Below are 21,128 nucleotides of genomic sequence, written 5' to 3' on the forward strand. Positions count from 1 at the left end.
TCTTTCCATAGGGACTGCAGAGGAGACTAAGAGGAGAGTAACCCACGTGTCTCCCTGAGGCTCTGCATGCTGAATATCCCACTCCCATGCCGCGATGCTCAGACCCCAGCTCCAGAACAGCCCCACCGGTAGCACCACCGGTCCCCGGGGCTCCCTGGGGTGCGGGGTCCCATTGCGGGTACCTAAGGAGTCCCCAGGACGCAGAGAGTGGTGTGGGCTGAGCTTGCACGGGATGCCGCGAAGCAGAATGAATTCCTGCAAATTCCTTCTGTGTGTGCCTGTGAGCTCCTCCGATTGCTGAGTTCAAGCGCAAAACGAGATTGGGGGTTTATGCCCTTCGGGCCTTTTCAGTCTGTCCGTGAACTCAGCAAGTGATGCCCGCTTGGTGACCAGGTGGGGTGATGGGGACCACGTCATTACCCTTCCGCAGGTAGAGGGCTGCTCCATGGCGTGGAGAACCCTGGTCGTGGTGGCGATCTCCTGGCAGGGCAATGCCTGAGCAGTGATTTGGGATGGGCTCCCGGGAGCTGTGGTGGTGCCTCAGCAAAGCTAGTAACTTCCCAGAAGTGGTAGGGCCCGTCTAAAAAGCGTTACGAAAAACAGATGCGTGAACACAGATGTTCAAATCCCTTCCCATAACGGAGTGCACCACACCCTGTTTTTATCTATTTGTATTTTTTTAAATGCCAGGCTTAATATAATGCTCTTTCCTGTACGACAAGTGCAAATAATTCACAGATCAACTAGCTCTCTTTGTGAGGGTTTTTTTTTTTTGGAAAGAAAAAGGAGAAATTTGAACCTTTTGGATGTTGTTGGACAAAACAAGTTAAAGTTTTGGCTCTCCATGGCTTAGAGAATTAAAAAAATAATCTTTTTTGTCTGTTTGGAGGAAGAAGAGGGTACTTTGTGTTTCCAATGCAGATGAAAAAAGTCTTCCTGCAGGACTCAGTCAATCGTAGATGAACTGACGCCACCAATTCAATGCAGAATTTGTCATTATAATGTCTAATAATGACATTATTAATATGTCTAATAATGACATTTATTGACCACAGTGAGACAAATTTCAGAAACCCTCTTGATTTTTAATTTTTTTTTCACTTAACACTCAAACAGAAAAATCCTGTCATGAACCCGGCCCTCAAAACACCTGTCTTTTAAACCTAGAGTCAGTAATCAAAAGTTTCCTGTCTGGCATTTGCTTCCAGGTCTAATTTTTACTCTCCCCTCATTTCCAGTAAAAGCAAACCGTGCAGAGAGTCACTATGCGGATGCTGCTCAGGAAACTCTAGGTACCACGGGAAATGCGTCGCACGAAACTAATCAAAAGCTGCACGGCTCATTCTCCCTCTACCCTGCTACCACCCGTTCTGATCACTTCTCTGCTTAATAGAGGTACTAGATGAGTAAAAGAAGGTGAAAGAGCCTCCCCATTGCCCGCTCAGAAATTAGAGGTTTCCTTGTCTGCTAATGGTGCGGAACACGTGAATCAAGGAGACAAGGATGGGGAATTTGGCCTGGGCTAGCAAGCCAGTGTCTGCTCAGCAATGAAGGAGGCCAGGAACTGAAGTTTAACAAATGATGGAAAATTTAAAAAAACCACCAAATTTTTTTTAAAAAACGACCCCTTCCTCCCTATTGCTCCATCCCTCCTCAAGGTCCAGGGAACACTTGCAAATTGAATTGCACTGTACAGCGATATCGAGTTAGTAGCACGAGAAATACCAGCCTCCTACCTCTGCTCAATCACCGTTTCTTTGGCTCTCTCAACACTACAAATTGACCTTTCCTAGTCTGGTGGCCTTTGGAAGCCACGGCTTGCCTATCTAGCACCTCTACTACGCAGCTAGAGAAGGACTAATCTCAGCCTGTCCCACCAGACGTAGGGGATACGGGTTCCCCGTAGCGTTGACATTGGCATTGTGAATGGTTCTGTTTCTAGATCCCGTGGGGAACAGATAGCTAGAGCAGAGGGATTCGTACGAGCAGTGTTTTCATCTTTTTCATCAAGCTGACAATTGTTAGGCGGCTTCAGAGAATTCCCAGTGAGCATCCCTTAGCGCGCCCATCTGATGGCCATAAGGGTACACAGATACATATATCTTATTTTACTTCTGCATAAATATGTCTGCTCCCATGCCTGCACTGGAAGAGTCTCTTCCCCCGCCCCAGACACTGCTTCTCAGCAGCAAACGTGCACCTTCTTGAATTACCAATGCCCAGAGTTTGCATGCTGTGAATGCTGGCAGGTGAACCCCATCAGCTCTTCCCCCCGCAGCCAGGCAGGTGGAAAGCCCAGGAGTGGCAGGGCACTGAGTGATGCCGCATGTTTGTGAAATTGGATTTTTGCATGCTCTTTTTTGGAGTCCGTTTTAATTCTCAAAATCACCAGTCGCTGTCTCCCTCAGAAAGCCAACAAACTACAGTTTTAAAAGTATAAAAGTATATGTATCTCTGATTTTCTCCATTAATTGTTCCAACTTGTATCTTTTCTTTTCTTGCTATTTTTTTTCCCTGCTGGCTATTTTTATTATCTGTCAGTCTAGAGGCTAGGACTCATGCCTGAGACTTGCGTGTACCAGAAGCGCAGCAGTAGCGTGGTAAATCCCATCTCTGAATGGGTACCAAAGAGGAAGGGGGCATGATCTAGGTTTCATAATAAGCAGTTCTCCATGGTGGGAAATCCCTTGTACCTGGAGAAATAGCCTGAATCTTTGAGTTAGCCTCCTGCTATGTGTTTTGACGGTACTGTGGCCTTCCTTGAAGATTATCCTCGAAAGGACTGCTTTAACTATTGGGTGATCATCAGTTGCGCAGGTAGCATTTCAACACATTTCCAAATGGCAAAGATTTGGTCGATAGCCTAGCTGAAGAAAGTTGTCATGACTTCTGTAGTGTTTCCATTTTCCAGGTGAGGTGGTTTTATCCGTGGAGGCAGAGGCGTAGTGCAAGCAGGGACTTCTCCCCAGAGAAAAGCTCCTTTCAATTGCTTAATGTTGAGGTTGGTTTGGGCAGAGATTAGAACAAGCAGTGATATTCGTAGTGCTGTCCTCTCACCTGTCCATGTCCAGTTCTGTTTTCTGGAAAATCAGCCACTCTGATCTTAACGTCTTCCTTGCATGTCTTCCTAGGCATGAATTTTTAATTGGTAAAGCCAGTATAATGTTTTCTATTTTCTACTGAACTCCTTCCTGCTGTGGTCCTCATTTCATCTCCCCCATCTTGAGTTCTGCAAGGGAAAGGGAGGATGAAACAAATTATTGTCTCAAGATCTTCTTAATCCATTGGAAACCCTGAGAAGGAGGATTACAGACTGTGGTTCTTCCAGTCAAAAAGGAGTCTTGAACTTTGGAGTAGCTACAAGAGCTGTGTTACCTGCATCCATCCTGTATGTAGTGGTTTACGCTGTGCTTTAATAAAACTATAGGTTAACCGTGAAGGGACATAAAAATAAGTCCAATGTCTTGTTTTCCTGGACCCTTGGGCTACCTGCCTGCAATCCCCCACTGCACAAGCTCTTAGGGGCAGATGCCAGCACTTTGATGCATCTAAGGCTGAGCATATAACAAAGTAACAGTAAACGATGAGGCAATCACGGGAAACTCAATGTAGGTAAATTAATAGAAAACTCCTTAGAAGCCGTGGTTTCTTAATGTATTAAACAAAGATCTCTAGTCAATAAATGCAATAATGCATGCGTTTTTAGACAGTAATGTAACTATACCAAGCCAGATTATCAGGTCTATCATATTCTGCTTTGTAAAAGACTTCTTGGCATCTACTCAGAGAGAGGGAAGGCACCACAGAGACCTGAAGAAATGGCACACAGACCAGTGAAGGAAAGGTGTTTGCAGAGCCCTTGACTGGCCTGTGGGTCTGGGTGTAGCATGTTTCTTAAAGTCTTGTTTAGGAATAATCAGCCAGCTCCAAAGATGCGATCTAGCTGTTTTGCTTTGCTCCTGAAATGCAAAAGAGCTGAGCTGGCAGGTAGCAAAAGGTTGCGAGAAGGTGCAGGATATGTCTGATGTGGTGTTTGACAGTGCTCAGCATCAGTTTGGGGAAAAAAAGGCTGTGGGCTAGGAGGAGGGGGGCGATTGTAACAGCAATGCTGCAAAATACCAAAGGCCAAGGTTAAAGACACGGGTCTGGTTCCAGTGTCCCTTCTCTCACCCGAGGCCCTGTGCTCAGCCAGGCTTACGTGGTGGCTGAGGGGATGGTGCAACTCTGGTCTTCCCCATTATGAGTTCAGTTGACTCCCTTCAACCCCAGTCTAACACCGTGGTTGTGGATGGGGAAGAGAAGAGGGATTACTCGCCATGACATTGATCATTGGCTGACCTTTTGTTTTTCTTATGGCCAGGGGTTGCTCTGCTTCTAGAAACTCCATTCTCTGGGCTGAATTCACCTTTTCAATGGCTTTTCTGAAATCACTGGAGGCAAACCAGGCTCGAGCCTGGTCCTCTCTTGATTTCTGCTCTAGTTATGGCAAGTTTTGCACACACAGATGTATTTTCCTTTCCTTCATGTGTCCAGTAATTGGTTTCTGCCTCTTAGTCACCCCTGCGACCAGACTGGAGCCCAGTGATAGCCACAAAGGCTGTCATTCACTCCTGGCACTCCTGCTTGGTTTTAACAAGCTGTTCTCATATGCCATGAGCTCAGCACAAACTCTGGATTAGGCAACAGCCTCATTTCCCAACAGGAGATAACCTCATTCTCCTGGCCATAGCTTCTCGGAAGAATGAATGCTGTTACTGGTTGAGTTCATATGCAGAGATGGATCTGAGTCCATCCTAGTCCAGCTCAGTGTGGCTAACATTTGCTGCCTACAAAATGAAAGGAGAAAATGAAACAACTGCTCGAGCGTGGTTTAAAATCAATGACAAAACGTTACGAGTGGTACTTTTTATTGATCCAAAATCACTGCTAACGTAATGAGTCCTCATTTTTAAAAAGTACTGGTTTAATACTATAGAGGACTGTGGAATGAACCCCAGACAAGAGGATTTCAAACAAGAGCTCAGACCCCCAGCATCCTAAGGAGGCTGATGGCAGCTCATTTGAAGGCTAGTTCTCGTGCATTTTGCTGCTGAGCGCTGGGCTGTTCAACCTAAATGAATCTAAATACAAAGCCCACTAAAGCAGTGAGCATCTTTCTGTCAGCTGTGGGACCGTGCACTGGTCCTTATGTGTTCTTCCAGCATGGGCTCTCATTTTTTGACTGGCAGCAGAGAAAAATCAACTCGGGTTCTATCCTTTGTTAAATCCAAGTAAAAAGCTGAAAGTTTTGTAAAGCTTCCCCAAAGTCAGCCTGGAAACATAATGGTTTAGTTATCGAATATGTCTTTAATAGATGCCAACTGAAAGTGGCTATGAAGACCTAGGAACTAATGCATGCCCTATTACGCTGTTACGGCTTCCCATAATCTATGTCTCCAGTTGCAAAGCCACAGTTTTCTTTCCCTTCCCTTCCCCTGGCACGAGCAGGATGCCTGCCCCGTGCTCACACCGCTCTTAGCTCTCACGATTGCAAGCTTCAGTTCATGTTGTCGTGTGTGGCTGGATTACTGCTTTCCTCATTTTCACGTCACTGACACAGACACCTTCCGCTGAACTGAGGCTCATTTACCATCTACTTGAGCGACATCTAAATACCATTTCTCCGAGACACTCTGCATCACTCTGCATGACTTTCTGGTTGAATGAGAACATGATCTTGGATTAGCTGACAACATATATGTCTCTATATGTCTATATTTCTTTTGGACTCTTTCCTACCAGCTCCTGCAGACCCCAACAGCATTCTCCTCTGCAGGGATTGTACTTGCGTGTGATTCCAGGTGTCATTTCCAATGAGAGAATTGCATGGCAGAGGGACAAATTCAATTAATTGTTCATGTTGTCTCATGTCGTCTATGTTAAAACAAAGAAATTACATCAGGTGTTGGGTTTTTTTCTGAGCAGTGACTACTCGGGAACAAAACCCACCCCGATCTTAATTGTTCATCAGATTTCTATGAGATTTTTTAACGTGTAAAAGCGTTGCACCTCATGCTATCAGGCTTGAAACTCCTCGCTCACATTCCTTACTGAGTTCAACGCTTTGTTTTTTGCCTTTTGTGATTCTTGCAAACATTTGCAGCACATTTATTGTGGGAATGGAAAAGGGGCCCCAAAGAAGAGGCCCTGCCTACTCAGTGATAGGCAACTGCTTTTATGCTGAGATCAGAGACGGGAGCAACTCAGCAGAGGATGAGGCACAAAGACATGGCTTTGAATTCTGAATATTGGTGTGTTGCTGATTCATTTTTATAAAACTTATTTTTAAAAAAGACCAGGTAGTTCAAAGTATTAGTACTACTGAAATGCAGTAGATTCCAGGAATATTATTCTGTAAAATCAACTAAAATAAAGAAAAAAAAAAATCCAATTGGCCTATTGAGGATCAAATGACAAATAAAATTTCAATCTGGTTTCTAATCCAAGAAACACAGAATGAGAATTGCTTTTAAACCTTTGGCTCATTATGTACGATGATTTTGGTAGCATTAGTGACTAAGGCTTACATCCAGAAAGGTATTTAGGCACATGCTTGTTCCTAGATTCCTGTGTGGATTTGTACCTCTGGTCTGATTTTCAGCTACGCTGAACATCTGTTGGTCCCACGGCTTTCAGACAGGCCCTGCAGGTGGGCAGCACACTGGAAATGAGATCTCCAGTACTTATCTGAATTAAAACCGCATCATTAATTGGAATAATTCTGCCTTTTCTAACTTAGGCGTGAACAAATTTTATTTTCTTTCAAATGTATCTTCCAATGGCCGCAGATAACCCTGCCCTGCAGCCCAGGAGATGCTGCAGCAGGGCAGCAGTGCCTCCCCGGGATCACGCTGTGCAACTCTGGAAAATGCTGCCTAAGCACCTTTCTTTCCCTGTAAATGTTCAATGTCTCGCAATGTAAAGTGACTTCTTAAAAATAGCACCTTCTTACTCAACAAATCTGCGCCCTGTGTGTCTTCGAGTCACGTCTTCTTCCTTTACTGACAAAAACGAATGTCTGTTCCCGTCAGCACGGTACAGCTGATACGGCTGGGGAAAAGGGAGCTGCATTTTGCTTTGCTTCAAATAGCAGCAGTTAAGTTCTGATTGAAGAAACCCCGTGCCAGTTTTGAAGGCAAAGGAGGACTGTTTGGCTCTGAGTTTTAAGGTGGTGTTGCTGAGAGACAGAAAAAACCAGGTCTTTGGTTGGTGACCTGGAAATCTGATGTGGATATCAAAATTCCTGCAATGTTCCTCCTGCAAATTGAGTCAGAGCATTTGCAGCAAAAAGATAAATGGCTACTGCAATGGTACAGAGTATTGGGATTTAAATCTGCATTTTTACTGAGTTTTGATTTACTTATACATCAAATATTGGCTGTACGTGCAAGTGCCTTGCACTGGTTGTCTTACTTCTATTAGTCTATTTTAATAATCAATTGCTGTTCAGAAAATTATCCAAAACTATTTGCAGTTTGGTTTCCCCAGTGCTGTCTCTATAAAGTTTGCTCTTTCATAAAGTTTCACAAAATCTTTTTATTTTGCAATTTTCATGTGGGAATTCATCATCTTCATTTGGGTGAAAGTTTTCATTTACAAATTTCAGATTTTGGAAAATAGTTAGAGCTGGGTGGTCAGCAGACTATTTCTCAGTGAGATCATCTCTGTGTCTGGAGAGATCTTCTTTTCAAACCATAATTACAAGGTTTTAAAGCAATGGGATTCTAATAGGAAAACAGCAATAAAATGCCATATCCTAAAGTTGTAAAATTTTGCTTTGCATGTTTATGAGACCTGTAGCAGACCTGCAGATAGATGTTAGCTAGTTTTTAGATTGAATCTTTATAGGATACAAAGGAATTGCACATTTAAGTGTTCATATTTAAGTCTTTAAATATAAGACTGGAAAAAGAGGAACTCTTTGGAATATATAAAAGGGGCAGATCATGTTTTAAGAGGGAGGAATACAGGAGCTGAAGAAAGGGAAAGGACAGGTCTGAACACCAGAAATGAAGTGTTTCCAAGCAAGTTAAAAGTTTAAGATAAAGGTGCTTTTTTATTGGTATTTTTTTTTATTAGGTGTAGGGTTTTGGAAGGCAGTTGTGAAAGAAAAGCTTCCTCGCTCGTGATTGGAGCTGATCAGTGATTTAAGGAATCATAACCTCATTGTTTAACGTCATTCTGTCCCGCCAGCCCTGGCATCCCACGAGGGGCTTCTGTTTAAGTCCTCATTACTTTCTCTCTCTTAATAATCATTCCCATTTCACTCATTATGGCGGAAACATTTCTACAATGCTTTCTTTAACCAAAAAAAAAAAAAAAGAAAGAAAATAAATACATATATTTAAAAAAACCAAAACAACCCAACAGCAAAACTACATCTCACTGCTGCTTGGAAGTGCTCTTGGTTTCTAATGGCTGGTGGGGAAGGACTGCGTGGTTTCCAGAATGACTCCTCCTGCTGTCTCCTTTTTGTCTTTGTTTCAACGTGTTTCTCTGAACAGTCAGAAGGTCAGTTTGAAAGATCGTGTCTTCTCCAGTCCCCGCGGTGCTGGCACCAAAGGGAAAGGCTCTCCACAGGCTCAGGGCATCAGGAGGTCCCCCAGCGCTGACCAGAGCATCGAGGACAGCCCGAGCAAAGTGCCCAAGAGCTGGAGCTTCGGAGACCGCAGCCGAGCCCGGCAAGCTTTCCGCATCAAGGGAGCAGCCTCGCGGCAAAACTCAGAAGGTGAGGGGGGCTTGGGGGCTCCGTGCCGGACCCCAAATCCCCAGCTGGCCCCGACGTCCTCTCCCTCCCCACCTAAGAAGGGCAGAGCTGCCAGCCAGGGTGCTTACGTAGGTCTCCTTCCCCTGCCAGTCCTTTAGCTTGGGGTATAATAAGAGATAAGAAAACCCCTGCTGACACCCATGATAACGTCTATATTTATGTATATAGGGACGGGGAAAGGAGGGAGAGTCAGGCCTCTAGAGAGGGATGAGAGCGGCAGTTGTCATTGCTGGATGTCACCTTAACGCGTCTTGGGAAATGTTCTCATTTGGATACTCAGCAAAACTATCTCCGGTGCTTCCCCCGGGGTTGCTGTTTGCAATCCGACTCGTCTTTCCTTGTGCAGCACCAGCATGGGAAATAGTAACACGTTGTCTTTATCCCTCCCTCTCCCAAACCCAGAAGCAAGCCTCCCCGGAGAAGACATTCCCGATGAGAACAAAAGCTGCAACTGCGAGTTTGTGACCGAAGATTTGACGCCAGGACTGAAAGTCAGCATCAGGGCAGTGTGGTAAGAGAGGGAGAAGGGGGAAGCGTTTCGGAAAAATAAGTAATAGGGGAAAGAAAAGAAATTTAAAGTCTAAGCAGAGGTGGCAAATGCTGAAATGTCTGTGCTGCAGACTGTTTTTCCCCTGGGTGGCCTGCCCTCCTTTACAGAAAATGCTGCCAGAAAGTGCAATTTTTGCTGAGGGAAGGAATAAACAGAGAAACAGGAAAATCCCCTGCAGGGATGCATCCAAATGATTATTTTCACCAGCTTTGAGATTTAATGCTGACAGTTATAAAAGCGGTGGAGAGAGGACACTCGCGCAGTTGATAGTCCAAGGGGCATCGGGGACCCCGTCACAGGCAGAGCTTCAGCCACGAGCCCCCCCAATATCCTTCCCCTCTCCTATTGCCACATCCTCTCCCAAACCCACAGGCTTGGGATTTATTCCATTTTCCTTCCAAAGCAGCTCCCTGCGGTGTTTTTTATCTGCCACTAAGCAGGTCAGGCTGCAGCCTAGGAACTATATTTTGCCTTTCCTCTCCATCTCCTGCAGCATTATGAGATTTCTCGTCTCCAAGCGCAAGTTTAAGGAGAGTCTTCGACCTTACGACGTGATGGATGTCATCGAGCAGTATTCAGCCGGTCACCTGGATATGCTCTCCCGGATTAAAAACCTTCAGGCCAGGCAAGAGACCCCTCTCTTTGCTTTATTTTTTTCACTTTTTTCTTCATTGCGGAGGTATTGCCAGGAGAGAGACACTTTCCTTTGCAGCTACAGCTTATTCTTTTTCTTCCTAACAGAAAGCCTCAAGGAAAACATCAATGCTTGTGGCTGGAACCCACAGGGATGAGCAGGACAGGGACTGCAAACGGTGGTGGTGTGCCACTAAAACTGCCTTAGCGCCCACCCCAGGACATACACACAAAAATCACGGCTCATCCTCCTCCTTTGCTTTGGGAGTTTCTGTCATTATAGTATATCCCATAGGTAAGGCAGGTGTGTATCTCTGCTCCTCCTGGCAGGATCGCAAAGGTTTGGTGCCCCAGTCTTAAGGCTAAAGTGGCTAATTTGGTACCTTTCTGGGAGTGATACGAAATCAAATCTGGTGTGCTGGTTGTGACCCTGCTGCTACGGGCAGAGGGGGTAGCAGGGAAGCAGTTAGGATGCTAAGCTGTTTTAGGAGGAATCCCTCCTCGGATGGCACAATCTGCTGAAAATACATGCAGATGGGGATTTCTAATCCAAGCCCACCGCCACAGGTGTGGTTTAGCTAAGCTGCGTTTCAGCTTCTGTGCTCAAATTTTAGGAGGAGAGGAGTTATTTTTAATAGGGGAAGAAATGTGAAAAAGGGACAAATGGAACTGAGAAGGGCATTTAAAATTTAATTTTCTCCGGAAAAAAAACCCAGATGAATTTGGTCCCCTGAACAGAGGATCTCAGCTAAACCTTTTTGTCTGACCATTCCTCCCTGAGCCCTGATGTCCCACGTTGAAAATGAGACCCCAAACCCCCAACACCCCCCGGCTGTGTCGGCTCAGCAGAAGTAGCCCCAGTTCTGCTGAGCTCGAAGGACACCCAGAACAGAGGCAGGGATTGGCCATAGGCTATTTCCAGTCAAAATAATATACCATTTACGTTTACACTTGGAGAATGAAAGTATTTCTCTTGATGGCTGTGGCAGCCCAGCTTCCTCTGGAAGCCATTGGGGAATTTTTCCTTTCATTTCAAACCCATCTAGGTCCCTGGTAGAGTCAGCAAATGTGCAAAAAAAAATGTGTTTGCATATGCAAACAGCTAATATGAACCCCAGGAATGGAATAGGAAAATTGTCCTAGGAAAAAGAGGAATCTCTCTTCTGCCATTAATCTCTCAGAGACCATTTCAACTCTGCTATTTTTGATGTTCAAGCAGCAGTGGTAACTTTCTCAGCGTTGCTGCACACTGTGCTTTTCCAGATATGCAGCCAGAAGGTAAATTCTCCCTTGCGATGGAGACTAAAATATCCTGGAGAACTTCCTCTCTTTGAGCCTCTCACCCCTGTTCAGTATGAATTCAATGAGTATAGATCCAAGACGTGTAGCTGAATCTGGAGAGGGAAGAGAAGGAGGAGGGGATTGATATTTCCTAACTTTAAGAACCTGAAACGAGAGGCCTCCGGGCTGCCTCTGCAGTGGGTCATGAGCCATTGGGGTTGTCATCTCCACTGGCTCCAGATGGGACACCTGAGTTTTCAACACCCCGAGCTGGTGTGGCAGATTGCCTCACCGTCCACCCAGGTCTCCCATTGCCAATCCTTCAAGGTGATGTGCTGCAAAGACAAAGTAGTTTGGTTAGCTGGGGTTTTTTGGGGTAGTTGGGGTAAGGAGTTGCAGCTTTCAAAGACCAAACTGAATTCTCCTCTTAGCTGTTCCTATGGGACTGCGAGGCTGAGGTTGCTGAGGCTGGACTAGGCTAGGGCTGCCATCCACCCCATTGCAGGGAAGTCAGGAAGACCAGGAGCCACTTCAAAAGCGTGAAGTACCTGGATTTGGGATCCAGGGCTACCAGGCAGCTTCACTGCTTTCAACTATCCCCACTGAGCAGGAGACCAGTGATGGTGATGGGCGCAGACCCCCTTGGGGTCATCCTTCAAAGCACTCATCATCATAGCTAGATGGGCGCCAAGAGGTCCCATGGCTGGTCACCTGCCCAGTACAACTGGAAGGGGCACCAGCTGTAGACGAGGTGTGGGCCTGGGGTGGCCGTGGCCGACGTTGGGGCATGACCAACTGGTGCTAGAAGTATGGTGCACCCGTATGGTGGAGCCCAGGGAGGTTGTCACGGGGCACCTTGGAGAACAGATATTTTTATTTCCCTTTCCTTCAGCAATCAAAGCACTTTGTTCTCCCTGCCAGCTCAGCTCAGCAGGGTTGGCTGTGACCTCCTGTAGCCAGAGCTTTGGTGGATTAAAGCTGCATTCGAGGAAATTTCTGGGGTGTCTACATGCACTTTCCTCTTTAATCATTAATGCCTCTGTCACTGTGTCTGTAATGTGCTCTTTTCACTGTTGTGTTCACACTGTCTTGTGTCTCATCCTGACACCTTGCCAACCATGGATGTCTCCCATTCATTGAGTTATACAATCCCGCAGCGTATCTCGCTGACTCCCAACAGCTCATGCTTTTCTGAACTAGCTGAGGATGTGTTATCTAGCACTGGAACTGAAAGGAGAATGAATATATGTTGTTTCATATCCAACCGCCTCAATGGGATATTGCTACACATATGCAAATATATTCCAGAGGGTAAAGCATGTTGCCTATTATATCTGGGGCGGGGGGATCTCCTAACAATGTTTCAGTGGTGCCTAAATCTCCAAATCTTACCCCGGGGTGGGTGAGACTCTGGCTTTCACCGACAACCAGGTAGTAGGAGGGAGCCTTCTGTTTCCAGCGGAATATATTTTCAAATTCTCTCTCTTTCTCTCTCTGTCGTTCTGTATTTCAGTTGTTTCTTTCTGCAACTTTTCTGACCAACTTTTCTCTACGTGTTGCTTCATTATGCATTTTGCTGGTGTCTTTTTTCTTATTTACTTTGCCAGGATAGATATGATTGTGGGTCCCCCACCCCCTTCAACTCCCCGGCATAAGAAGTATCCAACCAAAGGACCCATGTATTCTTCCAAAGAATCTCCCCAATACTCGCCTAGGTTAGGATTCACCAAAATGCCGCTTTCTCTGGATTTTTCATTTGCTTAATGTCAAACCCCTTTCATGCCAGTTATATGACGGCATTTATCACTTAGCAGTGCAGCTTGCTAAATCATGACTCAGAAGGCCTTGCTACTCTGGGTATGCTCTGATTTACTTTCAGTAATGAGCTTTCATACTAGGCAAGCCAAAGGGGGGGGAAAAAAGGACATTCATGCAGTCATCAGTAACCATCAGTTTCTTCAGCTAGCATATTTTCTATTTTCAGTCTTCTTCTAGGTGTTAGAAAGCAAAATTATATCTTTTAAAAATCTCATATTGTGTCAGGCTATCTTCAGATGTAAAAGGTGGAATATTTACCCACAAAACCATGATAAACTGAACGATCTACTTTCTAAAAGATGAAACACTCCACACACAAGCAAAGGAGCCTCTGCAGCTCTTTGTACTATGAAATGAGTTTACTTCAGTGGGCAAAGTAAGAATGAAGTGTTTCATATCCAATGAACACAGTGGTCTTTTTTTCTTGCTGATGCAACTCTACCGACCACGGAGGAAAAAAATTGTGTTAAAATATTACAACCACGGGACTCATAGTAAAAAAAAAGAAAAGATCCTGATTTTGCAAGCAAAAAGAAGAGCAGGAGGCAAACCCAGCCCTCAGTCACACAGCGAGATTTTTCTCATTGCCCTTATTGAGTTCTCTCCTTAGGCAAAATCGTACCTGAAACTGATGCCACGAGGAACATATTCTCACTGAAGTTCCCATTTTAGGGCATTCTGAGGTCTGGTCAGCAGGGCCATGAGCTGAGCTGTATTTTCACCCTGTATTGAGACCACTGGAACCCAAGACTAGTATAAATATTTGCCAGAAAGTAATTTTCCATGCACAAATCGTAGGTGATTTTTAAATGCAGCAAGCTTAGCCTCAAGGTTTTTTTCTAAATATACTTGCCCTCCCTAAGAGCTAATACGTGACAAATCTCTTGATTTTTATTTAAGCTGCTCTGAGTAATCTTCACTAGAGGAATGTGAGTAAAAGGAATATTGAAAGCTTACCTTTTCCCACTCAGCTAGCTCAAAGATTAAAAAAATAAGATAATTTTCCAGAAGCCCCAAGCTTCATGCTTGGAAAAAAGATGCTCTCAGAAAAGCATTTTGCCCATATCTGCTCCCTGCCAAATGATGAGGCCCAAAACTAGTCTTTAAAAATGAAATAACTTTCTTATCTGCAAAAACATTTTGATTTTAAGATAAAAATACATATTCAAGTGGATTTTGTTGTATTTAACCTATAAGATTAGGTGTGCCACAAGCCTTCACTAGAGGCAAGATTTTCACGTGAAAGCTTGTGCCTTGCACACAGAAAAGGTGATCGATGGATACTAGGGGAGGAGGCCTCGAACTGGGATATTTATTTTATTCGGTCCAAGTCTGTTGCCATATCAGCTTAATGTTAATGACTTCCCCCACCCTGTTTTTACAGTTTCCAATACTGATGGCCAGATTAAAAATCTGTTCACACATGCCCACTAGGGTCCTGGACATTAAGCCTTTTTTTAGGAATTGCTCCCTTTTTAATGAATTTTCTCATTTCTTCTTTATTGAGCTGTGGCTGAGAGGCTCCAGAAAGCAGCAGAGTACAGAAGGCTGCTGAAACCTCTGTTCCCATCCATTAAAAGGCTTATGCTGTGCTTAATTTTCGGCAGCTGCATCCTCCCACGGACACCGGTGGGACTTGTGGGGTGCTCGAGGTGCCCAATGGGTGGGAATCAGAGCTCTGAGCAGCCCCAAGCCCAAATCCAAAAACTCTGGGTCAGGCTCTGCTGCTGTCATGGCTTTCATCATCTCAGCACCGCGTGGGTCCATGCCATGGGGACATGTGCCGTGGGGTCCCCATGGGCTTCACCAGCCTCTCCTTTTGAGCCTACACATCCCTGTTTTAGCCAAATGCTGCCCAGAGAAACAAAACCGAGTGATGTCCCATGAGCTATCTCGACCCCGTGGATCACATTGTGGTGCTCTAGTGACAAGGGCTCAGTTCAGCCAAAAGTTTTCTGCAAGTAGCTCCCAGCAAAGGTGGCTGGATACTAGGGGATGTCCACAGCTGTGATTTGGCTGAAGGTGTTTGCTCCATGCTGTACACACAGACAATTTGGATTAAATTCCCTTGATCAGCTGACTTAACATAGAATAGGTGCAACCTCAGCTGTAATTTTTAGACAACAGATACTGGTCAAAATATGTCTAGAGCAAACTTTATTGCCAAATGAGGAGGTAAGTAGCCAGTCCTGTGACATGGATGAAGGGGGTTTGGCTTCAATGCCTGGATTGCGTACAAAAAATTATAAGAGATAAAGAAAAAAAAGAAAAGAATTGAATATATATTCCCAAACACTTCATTTTTATCTCATTTGAGCCGTTTGACCTTTTGATGTCTGCTTCTGGCCCGAGGGTGACATATTACACCTCTTTGCATGCACTGTTAGCATGAAGCATAATGAAGCATGAGAAAACCTGCACTGTGGCTGATGCAAGACTTTACATTTTTTTTGTATCATTAGAAAGAAGGAAAGATATCAAAGTTCACTTTAAAGAGCACCCCCCCTTTCTCTCTCCCTCCCAAACTAAGATCCAGCAGAGCCTATCAAGGACAGCAGATGGCACAGTTTGTCATGCAGAGTTAGAAATCTCTGAATCCTCTTCTGCCACGGAAGGGAAAAACACGGGGCTGACTCTTCCAAAGCCTCAGCTGAATTCTTCCCTCCGCACATGTGTATTTGACACAGCCAAAATAAGCGTTGGGAAGACACAAGGCTCCCCACGGGATGTGGTGCAGAAGTAGGGTTTGGCATATCGGAAGATTCGTGGTCCTTTGTCACGCAGCAGGAACATACACTATCCCCCTCTGCTTGCAAAGGTGGAATATGTTCTTTCTTCTTCATCTTTTGAGCTTTGCTGCCCAATTTGGACAAAACCTCAAACTCTTTTGTAATGGCTAAAAGGACCTCCCGCTCTTTGCGTTGCTCAGCTAGGTACAGGTGGTTGGGAGCTCACGAGGAAATTCCTCTCTTCTCTTGTATCAGATAAGGCACAAGTGAAATCTCTGTGCTTTGCTGAGGGCAGGAGCACTCTCCTCTGGTTGTAACTTCTGCCATGGGAAGCAAAGGGGTGGGAGACCTCGAGCCTGGTTTCTCCCGTCAAGAGAGAAGGACTTGGTTCTTCTCCTCTCTCTGCACTGAAGTCAGTGGCCCACAGCTGCCCACCACACCGTCCTCGGTGCGGACCCTGCCTCCAAGGCGAGGTCTGGCTCTCTGGCTTCTCAGAGCTGTGGAAGATGACCACCTCAGGTGTCAGGACTATGTTAAAGTATAGACATGAAAGGAACGAATCAAGCAGGAATTCTCCTGGGCTCTGGTCTCAATGGTATATGGGCGAGGGCTTCTGAATGCTTTGTGGGTGAGCTCTGTGAAGGGCTTCAGTCCTGCTTTTAAATCACAGCAGGTCTACAGGCAAGTTGTGTCCAGCCTGAAGGTGATGGAAGAAGTCAGCGCTCTTCTATATGATCCTAGTGATCACTCCATCTGTGAAGTGCCAGCTGGCCTCCTGTGCTTCATGTGGGTCATGTGAGGTTCACTTACTGCATAGCTCTTCTTTTAAAGACATGGAAGAGAGCAGAAGTCCTTCCTCAATTTCCGCAAGATTAGAAATAGGGTTGCACAAGACTATCTTTTTCTATTACAATACACGGTAGCAGGGCGATGTTCAGTTTTCCTCTGTGTTACAGTCTGTTCTGCCTCCCCACTCTGCTCAGCAGCTGTTGAAGGACATCTCATTTCCATTAGTGGACACATTTCAGTGTTAGTGCTGTGCTAGATGGGACACGAGGACAGAGCACCCCGATGGTTCTTGGCCTTCCACAATATTCAGTAGCATTTAGACTTTGGGCCTCTTTAAACGCATGTTCATTGTTTTACTAGTCTACTTGCTTGTGCATACAGGAGAGGAGTTCGTTCAGTGGCTGTACTACGCCTTGACTTGTGATTCCAAACCGAGGTAGCCCGAGGTATCCTATTTAATACCTCTTTGCTTACATGGTAACAACATTGTCATAGGATTTCTTGTGCTGTATGTCATGTCAGTAATTGCATCCCTTGTGGGGAGTTCCTGTACGTGTCAATGATTTCCTTTTCCCATTACAAGAGAGAAATAAGGCATGCATATTCCTCACACTTGTAATTTTAGCACTTGGTGCTCCTTGTATTCCTATGCTTATATTGCTAAGCAAAGGATCAGATATGACTTTTTAAACAGAACGGTATTCTGTCGCATCCCTGCCCAAACAAAGTATCTTCTGGGATCAAAGATAAACTCTAATATAATTGTTGGCTTATATTTCCTGTCTTTAGTGTGATGTGCTCATCCACTTAATCTCTCTGAGCCAGATCGTCTGGTGCCGTAAACTGCTGTTGGTCTAATATAAGCCAAGGGAGCCACGCTGGTCCGTACCAACTGATATCTGTCCCTTAATGTCAACAGCCAACATACGTATTAAGTCCCTGTCAAATGTAAAGAAAACAGATGGCTCTTGTGTTGGAAACAGCCTCACGTCTCATTCCTTTCCTTGGTTTTTGTTTGTTCATTTTCCCCTGTCTGTCTGCGTTCAGCTCCTTCCTTTTCCTCCTCCTGGTGCATGGACCCATGGCCCACACGGCAGAACTGCGTAAGAAGCATTTTGAGTTTTCCGCTCCAGATACCTCAACTTGGTTTCAGTCAGATTAATTAACCCTTCTTTTCCCCCGCCACCCTTACGTTTGGTGCATTATGCAAGAGTAAAGTTTGCCTGGCGTAGAATTAGGTTGTAAACTGGGCTGCCATTAAAAAGCTATTCCAAAACTGAGTTGCTCCCCTGACTTTCGAGGGATCAAGAAGCTCCAGTGTTTACTCTCTAGAAAATTTAGATTTGATGCCTCAAATAAAATTGCCTTCCAGCTTTCAGACTGGCTCTGCCCTCCTCCTTCCTCTGCATACGGAGCTGTATATCAACCCAGGTGTTTCTATACTGGGAACAAGGAGTTGCAAATGTAACGTGTGTAAAGAAGTTAGTGCCAAAGAACACGCCTGGTAGCTTTAGCTGCTGATTTGGCAGGAGTGTCCTCTGCTGTTACCAGCTTAGAGCCCTGCTAATAGAAAACGTCTAATGATACAGGTGTGAATTGCAGTAGCATTGAGATGAAGTCAATTTGGTAACGTTTGGTGAGTTACGACTAAATTTAGCCTTGATGCTATTCCACTAAAACACTTAGCACTACACCTGTTTGTCTGGATCTTGGGGCAAGAGGCTCATTTTCATGGACATGAGAATTACACACTTACATTTGCATTGAGGAGAGGAAATGGCTGCAAAGACTGAAAAAAATCCCTTTGACATATGCTAGACAGAAAACTTGATCTTCCCCAAAATCATAATTTCTCAGTACAAATAAGTTAATTGACTTGGAAGAAAGCCAGTTAAAGAAATTGTTTGCAGTGGGTAAATTTACTGTGCATAATGTGCCAGGTTTTATCTGTATAAACAGAAATGGATAATTTCAAACTCTGCTAATACTGCTCTGAATTCTGCATCTGAATTAACACTTCAGTGCCACTGCGTGTATGTGAGTAATTTGGAGTGTTAGTTGGGCGAGAGGCTGTTGCTTTGTCCCACGGAGGCGCGACAAGCGGAGCCCTCCTCGCCTGCTGCCTCCAACTGACTCCAGGTCCTTTTCCGGGGGCGGGGGGATTTTCTGATCCCGGTAGAGTTGACCAGATCGTTGGGAGAGGATCCTCCATGACCGACAAGGATCGGACCAAAGGGCCAGCGGAGGGGGAGCTGCCTGAAGACCCCAGCATGATGGGCAGGCTTGGAAAAGTTGAAAAACAGGTATATTGAGTCAGGAGGGGGTTATTATCAAAAGGTGTTGCATGCATTGGGTTGTTTTTTTCTTGCCTTCTTTTTCCCCAATGAGACATTACCGTTTAGAAAAAAAAGTATGAGCTAAGAATATTTTGAAAAAGAAACAAGGGGGATGTTATGAAAGGGCACTAAATGTCTTAGAAGCCCAAGTACTACTTTCAAAACAGGCACTTTGGAGTCTGTGACATATAGTTTTTCTTTTTTAGAGAGTTTACCAAAAGTCTACGTTATGTTTGAAAATGGCACATTGGTTTCTTTGCCACCATACTAGACGTCTTCCAAATGAGTCCACGAGCCTGGCCGCTGTAGCTGCTGGCCTTGCAGAAGATGAAAATCTTCCTAGAGAATAAGGCTCAGAAATCCCCATGGCCATCTGAGCCCAGGCAAATGCCAAATGCAGTAAGGAGCTGAAAGGGTGCGAGCGTGCTCCAGCTTTCCTGGAATTTGGTGCCCGTCAAAAAGATTGTGGGAGCTTAAGGAAAACCCTGTAAACAGGGTGGAGAATTAAATACTTCAGAACAGGACAATTGAATATTTAGTAAAAGTTTCAGGTTGGTGTAGACAGAGGTCATCTATGAAGCCCAGCCCCACACTTGTGCCTAGATGGGTTGGAAGTTGCTTGTACTCAGGAGTTAATGTGCTTCAACCTGCGTGCAGCGTGTAGCACTTGAATTGTGTTGGTTTGCAGGTTCAATCAATGGAGAAGAAGCTGGACTTCCTGGTGAACATTTACATGCAGCGGATGGGCATCCCACCAACGGAGACAGAGGCTTATTTTGGGTCCAAAGAACCAGACCCAGCACCTCCCTACCACAGCCCCGAAGACAGCAGGGAGCACATTGACAAGAACGGCTGCATCATCAAGATCATCAGGTCCACCAGCTCCATGGGTCAGAAGAACTTCTCCGCCCCGCCAGCCCCGACCAACACGTGCCCGCCCTCGACATCGTGCCAGCAGCAGGTCTACCAGCGGCAAAGCCACGGCTCCTCGCCCGTCGGAGACCCCGGCTCGCTGGTCCGCATCCCACCTCCGCCCTCCCATGAGCGCTCCTTGTCAGCGTACAGCGGTGGGCACAGGGCGAGCGCAGAGTACCTGAGGAACGAAGACATTACAACCAAACACCACGAGAGTGCCATGAGAGACAGCGACACGTCCATCTCCATCCCCTCGGTAGACCACGAGGAACTGGAGCGCTCTTTCAGCGGCTTTAGCATCTCCCAGTCCAAAGAGAATTTGGACATCCTTAACAACGGTTGCTATGCAGCCGTGGCCAAAATCAGACCCTACATTGCAGAAGGGGAATCAGACACCGATTCTGACCTCTGCACGCCCTGCGGTCCTCCTCCCAGGTCGGCCACAGGCGAGGGACCCTTCAGTGACATGGGCTGGTCAGCCCCCAGGCAGTGAAGCCTTCTTGCAGCCGCCGAGCCACGTCCGAGTGCTGGCAGCTGCCCGCTCCGGCTGTCCACGCGTTGAACTTCTCGAGGAGATCGACAGCTAAGGTTTTCCTCCTTCTAGGACATCCTTAGCTGGCAGATACTTTCTTGCAGCTTACACTGGGGGGGGAACGAGCAGGTTGGAGCCTGCCTTTGTGGAAGAGGTCACGGTGGTGAGCGAACTGGAGCCGTGAAGTCCAGATTTCTTTCATAGTCTCTTTCTAAGATCATTAGGTGAAATTATTTCATGGTGCAGGGTAGGCAATTTGCATTTCTCGGGAACCTTCAGAAGTGCAGGGCAGGAACAAATCACCCGGCTGGGGCTTTTGGAGGTCACAGGAACGGGCAGCTGACAAGGGTTGGGTGGGAATTGCCACGTCATGGCACTGGTGATTACATCTTTAGGTATTTTGGAGTCACAGAATGAACACGTGTCTGTTTCTGGCTTAGATGTCAGGTCACGTGTAATTACTGGGGGGTTGTTACGCTGTGGTTCCCAATTAACCGTCAGGAAGGTGGCATAATTCCAATATAATACATGGAGATGTTGCGTAGGCCCCTGGAGGAGAGGGATGGTGGCTGGAATATTTGCATGAAGAGAAGACATGGCCTCAAAGTGGGACAGGTTAGGATACTGCTCTGAACCATAACGGTTTGGAAATTATCCCATCTTAGGTAGTTGAAAAACTCAGAAATATGAGCTTGAGTGCAAGAAGAGAGGCCACCCAGAGGGCAGAGAAATTAGGCAG

At 45.7% G+C, this 21,128-nt stretch overlaps 1 protein-coding gene across 4 annotated transcripts in view; it reads left to right on the forward strand.

The window, feature by feature from the left end:
- Positions 1-20,350, forward strand: part of KCNQ2 (potassium voltage-gated channel, KQT-like subfamily, member 2) — a 67,242-nt gene extending 46,892 nt beyond the window's left edge. For 2 of the 4 annotated variants that reach the window (XM_010569509.1, XM_010569510.1), the window contains 5 exons: positions 8,544-8,767; positions 9,209-9,317; positions 9,850-9,981; positions 18,786-18,909; positions 19,631-20,350. In XM_010569509.1, the coding sequence (XP_010567811.1) occupies positions 8,544-8,767; positions 9,209-9,317; positions 9,850-9,981; positions 18,786-18,909; positions 19,631-20,350 (1,309 nt within the window). Of the gene's footprint in view, positions 1-1,238; positions 1,293-8,543; positions 8,768-9,208; positions 9,318-9,849; positions 9,982-18,785; positions 18,910-19,630 lie in introns of all 4 variants that reach the window. The other 2 variants (XM_010569508.1, XM_010569511.1) reach the window with 2 other exon arrangements.
- The last annotated feature ends 778 nt before the right edge of the window (positions 20,351-21,128 follow it).

The sequence above is a fragment of the Haliaeetus leucocephalus genome, unplaced genomic scaffold (genome assembly GCF_000737465.1).
Source record: "Haliaeetus leucocephalus isolate CR32 unplaced genomic scaffold, Haliaeetus_leucocephalus-4.0 Scaffold273, whole genome shotgun sequence".
Lineage (NCBI taxonomy): Eukaryota > Metazoa > Chordata > Aves > Accipitriformes > Accipitridae > Haliaeetus > Haliaeetus leucocephalus.